Here is a 6,420-nt window from a genome sequence, read left to right on the forward strand (position 1 = left end):
CTAGCTTCAATTTGTGCGCATGCGCTCTGTGGTGAGTAATTGGAGTGAGTTGAGTATCCGATTCACATAGATTCCTCCCTCCACCCATCCCCCATCCATCCCTCCCTCCATCATCCGTCCATCCATCCATCTATCTCCTACAGCGTTTGTCCCCATTAGAGTGACAGGAGTATGCTGGAGCCTACAGGCAGGTTTCAATGCATTGGCTCTTCTTCTTTGCCTTCGCTCATCTTGAGCCGCCTTCCTTTGTCGCCGCCAGGTGGCAGCAGTGTGTCGTAATCGATGCTTCAACAGTCGTAAAAAAACCTCGAAGAGGAAAAAGGCGGAAGTTGGCAGAGACACGTCAAAGGGACCCCAACCTCAGACAAAGCGCAAAGACGGCCGTCGAGTTGGGGGGGGAAAGGTTCAAAATGTTGAGAGTGTTGGTCAGGGAGCGACTAATCGCCGCAGCTGATGAAATAATTGGCCTTTTTGAAAGCACGATGGCGTCGTACGAGGAGGAACTTTGTCGAACAAAAGAGGAGAACCAGCGGCAGCGACAACAACTGGAAGCTGTTTATACGTGCCGACTGCACGTCAAGGGTGTGTGTCCATCTTGGCTGGCCTTCTGCTTCTTTATTTTTCACTTTCGCTATGGATCGCCAATAGTCACTGTTGTCTGGACAAATGTCCTGTGGGGACAAATAAGGCTAAGGCTAGTAAAGCCGCTCCGACCAAGTAGCCCCAATTTCCTTTCGGGGGACTTCTGGTGGCCCATGGTTACGTTTCCGTTTCCGTTTGTTGATGTCATACTTTGTCGGGATGAGCAGATAATAACGTGTGTGTGCGTGCGCGTGTGCCTGTAGCTTGCTATGCTATGCTAGCAGCCGTCTTTTGTCCCTGCGGAGATCCCATTGCCGGATCCGGATGATGTGAATGTAAAAAAAGAACCATCATGTCCACAGTATTGTTGATTTATAACATATTTGTTAGCTTATCTATCTGCTTATGAAATATTCCTATTTGAGGACAATATCATATCTAACATGTCTTTCTGTGTCCCTCAGATGACCAGCAGCCGATTGGTCGTCCAGAGGGAAGTCCCCCTCCTCCGCAGAAAGGGAGCTTGGCTTGGGAGCGAGAGGATCCCCAGAAGGTGAAAGAGGAAGAGGGGGAACACTGGACCACTCAAGGGGGCGAGGGCCTCGTCGGGCCGCAGGGGGCCGATCTGACCGTCGTCGCCGTGAAGACGGAAGATGACGAGGAAGATGAACCGCGATGCGACCTCTTAGCTCCCCTGTCAGACAGCGACGACACAACATTGTGGTCCCCCGAGGCCGAAGGCGGGAAGGACGCCCGAGAACCCATGAGCGGCGAGGCAAACCATGCGGGTGAAGCGAGGACTTACGCCGGCTGCAAACCATCGGAATTATCGGACAAGAAGGCAACTCTGGGCAGCAGCAACCAAACACAAGCCAGATGTCGAATGGCTAAAAAAGGCTTCGGTCGCTCTGTTTGGGGGAAACGATTCCCTCAGCATCCCACTTTGGTGTTGCACACGGCGCCACACGCGGAAGGGAAGGCTTACATTTGCTCTGTTTGTGGCGACTCCTTTTCTCGTAAGAGCAATTTCACCCTCCACATGAGAACGCACACCGGGGAAAAACCTTTTACTTGCTCAGTTTGCGGTAAGAGGTTCTCTCAAAAGTCCAACATGGTGTCACACATGAGGATCCACACGGGGGAGAAACCTTTTACCTGCTCGCTTTGCGGCAAAGGCTTCTGTCAGAAGACAAACATGCTGTCACACATGAGAACCCACACAGGAGAGAGACCTTTTATTTGCTCCATTTGCGGCGAAACCTTCGTCCAGAAGGTTTCTTTGATTGCTCACGAAAGAACACACACAGGAGAGAAAGCCTTCGATTGTCCCGTCTGTGGTAAAAGCTATTCCTATAAGAAAACTTTAGCAGCGCACATGCGGACGCATACTGGAGGGTAAACGCTTTTTCTCGCCCGCGCCGGACTGGGAGACGCCAAATTCCTTTTGGCGTTGTGTTCAAACGTCCATGGGAAGCTCTTCCTGGCCCGTTTGTGCTACAAGGTTGTCCGATCGGAGAAGTACACCCCCACATTTGACGACCCCCCAACAAAGTAGTGTTGATGATAAAGATGTTTGCTGTAACCATGATTATTGCTAATAAAGCTTCTACCAATCCGAAGGCCTCCATTTCGATGTTTGAGCAACCATTTTACTTTCCTTCTCCGTCCCAACACCGGAAACCTCAGACTGGTGCTTTCTTCGATGCTGCCGCAGGATGGCAGCAGCGTCTCGCCATGGACGTTTGATAGCAGCACCGCCTCCGCCGAAGAAGAAAGGCGGAAGTTTGCAAGAGCAGACGACGACAAAGCGCCCGGTGACCGTCATTTCATCGTGGAGATAAAAGAGAAATGTCGTTTATCAAAGAGTTTGTCAGAGAGCGCCTGATGGCGGTCGCTGATGAAATATTCCAGATGTTCGAAACGACGATTACGTCGTACGAGGAGGAACTTTCGCGAACGAGAGAGGAGAACAAGCTACAACGACAGCAATTGGAAGCTGTCGGCAAGACATACAACGCGATGCCACGCAAAGGTAGGATTGTTCCGGTGTTTTCGTCATGCTTCAACGCGGCTTCTATAGCAGATAGGCGGGGCCGGGGGAGGGGAGTAACATAAAGAGGTATAATTCAAATCGTTCCCACACGGCACAGTCCAATCCATAATCCAAGATGGCGGCCATTGTAGCCTATTGACGGGAGAAACCTTCCTTCCCTCTCGCCCATCGTACTGCTGTGTGTTGCTATTCTTATACGGTGCTATTCTCACTAAATCGGTCATTCGTCAACTGTTTGGTGCTTGAAAAAAACGATAAGAGAGCGGTGGTGTCCAAACTCTGGCGCCAATTAAGCGCCACTTTTATGCGATCAAACGCATCTCAGCTTTCAGACTAGTTATTAGAATCAACTTTGATCATTGCTCCCTCTCCCCCATTTTTTGCTATTTTGTGTCTAAATATTTTCTTCTTATAATTGTAATATCATTCTTATTTTTCTTTATTTTCCTATTTTGCTTTGTTTTATTTTGAAGTGATCGCGTTCATGGAAACTGAATTTATCTGTCTATCCCAGGGGTCAGCAACCTGCGGCTCCAGAGCCGCATGTGGCTCTTCAGACTCTTTATTGTGGCTCCCTTTGCGATGCTTGAATATTTTTAACACCCGAGTGGGGAAAATGCACGTCTTTTGTAATGAGTTTTAAAAAATCCAACTTTGTCTGAGACCATGAATGCATCCTGAGTGAGTTCTGACTGCTATCCAGTTCAGTACATGAAGAAAAACAAGTAATACTTACCTACAAATCTAAAAAATAAATTCGAGATAATTTAAAAACAGCGGCATGGGAACTTGTTTTTACGTTTACAGTAGTTTACACATACATTTATGTAAGTTTATCTCCAAAACTAGCAAGAGTACTCCAACTCGTCTTTTCTTATCTGAACTACTTTGATACCCCCAAATTCCCTCCAATGTTGTTTTAAACATACTATATGTTTTGCGGCTCCAGGCTATTTTTCTTCAGTGGGCATTGGGTAAAATGGCTCTTTTCATAGTAAAGGTTGCCGACCCCTGGTCTATCCTTTTAGCTGTTTTTATCAATACAAACTTATATAAACACTTTTAATGCTATTGTGATGCTAACGCCAGCATTTCACCATTGCTAACATGAGCATAGTATCATTTTTTTGCCATTTTCATCGCTGTTAACATCGACAGACACCTACTGCTATCGTGCTAGGTTTAGCATGCTAATGTTGACATTAACTATCACACTATAACACTATCATGATCACGTAAGGTGTTAGCATGTTAGTGCTATCATGCTCGCATGCATAGTAGCTCTCCCATGCATGCTACATGTTAGCATTGTTATGCTGACATTAGCATAGTAGCATTTTAGCTGTTTTTGTGAATAGAGACTTGTGTAAACACGCGATGCTACCATGCTAGGTAGCATTCATTCGTCCATGCTGTGAAGCATTCACTGTCTTCAGACAGACGAGTTCGGGAAGCCTAGCTGGATCTCCTGAGTTCCTTCCGTCCACCAAAGGAATCAAAGGCGACAACGCTACGAATGTTTGACTTCAAGTGTTGTTTGTGTCATCCAGATGATCAGCGGCTGATGGGTCGTTATGAAAAACACTCCCTTCGGCCGCAAGGAGGGGGCTCCACCTTGGAGCAGGAGGCTGCCCAGCCCCCCCATGTTAAAGAGGAAGAGGAGGAGCTCTGGATCACGCAGGAAGGAGATTGCCTTCGAGGGCCGGAGGAGGCCGATCTCACCAAGTTGCCGCTGACCGTCGTCTCTGTGAAGGCCGAAGACGACGAAGAAGAGCCAGAAGCGGACAACCTCCTGGCGCCGCTGTCAGATAGCGAGGCCGAAGACCGGACCGACGACCCCTTGAGCAGCGACGCAGACTGCGAAGGCGATGTGCCGGCTCGCGCTGACATTGAAGACTCTGAATGCTCGAAAACGCTGACAGGAGAAAAACCCTTTTGTTGCTCAGTTTGTGGGAAAAGATTTTCTTTCAAGGTGAACATGGTAACACACATGCGGACGCACACTGGGGAGAAACCTTTCAGCTGTTCAGTTTGTGGTAAACGCTTCTCTCAAAAGGTCACGCTAGTGTCCCACATGAGGACCCACACGGGTGAAATGCCCTTCATGTGCTCGGTATGTGGCGAAAGCTTTTCGTACAAGCGCAATCTGAGTCGACACATGCGTGCGCACACGGGAGAGAAGCCTTTCAGTTGCTCAGTTTGCGGGAAAAGCTTTTCTCAAAAGGTCACAATGGTATTGCACCTGAGAACGCACACTGGAGAAAAACCTTTCAGTTGCTCGGTGTGCGGGGAAAGCTTTTCTTGCAAGAGCAACTTGAGCGGACACATGCAGACGCACACGGGGGAAAAACCCTTCAGGTGTTCCGTTTGTGATAAAAGATTCTCCCGCAAAACAAGCATGGTATTGCACATGAGGACGCACACGGGAGAAAAACCTTACAGCTGTTCAGTTTGCGACAAACGATTCCCTCAAAAGATAACACTGGTGACGCACATGAGGACGCACACCGGAGAAAAACCTTTTAGTTGTTCAGTTTGTGACGAAAGCTTCTCTCACAAGTACAGCCTGAATCTACACATGCACAAACACGCCGGGGACGAACACGTCACTTCCTCGGACTGTGAGGGAAAGGTCTCCCCGAGGTCGCGGTTTACAGCGGCAGCAGAGAAACCCTTCTCCTGCTCGGTTTGCGACGAGAGCTTTTCTCACGGAAGCGCTCTGACGCGACACATGCGGACGCACAGCGGAGAAAAACCCTTTGGTTGCTCGGATTGTGGGTTAACCTTCTTCCGGAAGTCCAGCATGGTCTTACACATGCGGACGCACACGGGGGAGAAGCCATTTAGCTGCTCGGTGTGCGGTGCCAGCTTCGCTCAGAGGTCCACTTTGAACACACACATGAGAAGACACACAGGAGAAAAACCTTTCAGCTGTTCGGTGTGCGGGGATAAGTTTGCTCAGAGGTCCACTTTGAACACGCACATGAAGAGACACACGGGTAAAAACCCTTTTAGCTGTCCGATTTGCGGGGAGGGCTTTGCCCGGAAGTCCTTTATGACGGCACACATGCAGACACACGAAGCAGAATAAGCTTTTCCGGTCTCTGCAAGCTTAGTCGTGGCCACAAAGTGACAGCGTCCTACCCCCCCCCCCCCCCTTGCGGGGTGAATAAATAAAGACCCCCGCTGTTTAAAATAGAACAGCATGAACGTTTGAGCCAATTGCAGTAAGGGGTGGGGCGGCCACGTGCAGCGAACTGCTGCCATCTTCGGTTGGGTCAGTGGAAGTACAAGGAATGTTGGAAGACTTGGAATGTTTTTGTAAGAATTAAACAAAAAGTAATGCTGTGAAATGTCTTTGTTTATTAGGAAAATTCCATATTCACAAATCCAGAGTCATGTCATGCAAGCCAAATATTCACCGGTTTTCTTCTGAACTGAAAATATTATATGAATCACTGAAACTGATATTCAAAAACAGAAAAGCACTGAAAACCTTTCATACATTGGAGAACGTTCTAAAAACAATTCATATGAAGAACAAGGTTAAGTGACATGTTTTCTATTTTTATTTTGTTGTTCTTATTTTCAAGCAATATCCCTCGCACATTCCTTTTATTTATTTTTTTATTTATGTTGATATTGTTCTGTAGAATTGCACTTTTATGTTCCTGTAATTCTGTTTATATTGTTACTGTTTTGTACAATTGAAGCTTGTAATAAAATATTTAAAAAATAAATTAATTAAATAATTAAAAAAAAGAATTAAACAAAAAGCCTCCTGG

General features: G+C 47.4%; 1 protein-coding gene across 1 annotated transcript; it reads left to right on the forward strand.

Moving 5' to 3' along the window:
* Positions 1-230: 230 nt before the first annotated feature.
* Positions 231-6,257, forward strand: LOC131127605 (uncharacterized). The gene is made up of 5 exons (XM_078789265.1): positions 231-582; positions 1,047-1,978; positions 2,297-2,364; positions 2,415-2,614; positions 4,186-6,257. Exons 1-5 carry the CDS (start codon positions 411-413, stop codon positions 5,724-5,726), a joined length of 2,913 nt encoding a protein of 970 aa, XP_078645391.1. The 5' UTR covers positions 231-410; the 3' UTR covers positions 5,727-6,257.
* The last annotated feature ends 163 nt before the right edge of the window (positions 6,258-6,420 follow it).

The sequence above is a fragment of the Doryrhamphus excisus genome, linkage group LG3 (genome assembly GCF_037039965.1).
Source record: "Doryrhamphus excisus strain RoL-2023G ecotype Guam linkage group LG3, RoL_Dexc_Guam_v1.1, whole genome shotgun sequence".
NCBI classification, from domain to species: Eukaryota; Metazoa; Chordata; class Actinopteri; order Syngnathiformes; family Syngnathidae; genus Doryrhamphus; species Doryrhamphus excisus.

Excerpts from the sequence above, each read along its gene's own strand:
- LOC131127605 (XM_078789265.1), top strand. The coding sequence starts at position 411 with ATGTTGAGAGTGTTGGTCAGGGAGCGACTAATCGCCGCAGCTGATGAA. Across the intron at positions 1,979-2,296 it reads TGCGGACGCATACTGGAGGG|GATGGCAGCAGCGTCTCGCC; the intron begins TAAACGCTTTTT and ends ATGCTGCCGCAG. Across the intron at positions 2,365-2,414 it reads GCCGAAGAAGAAAGGCGGAA|TGGAGATAAAAGAGAAATGT; the intron begins GTTTGCAAGAGC and ends GTCATTTCATCG.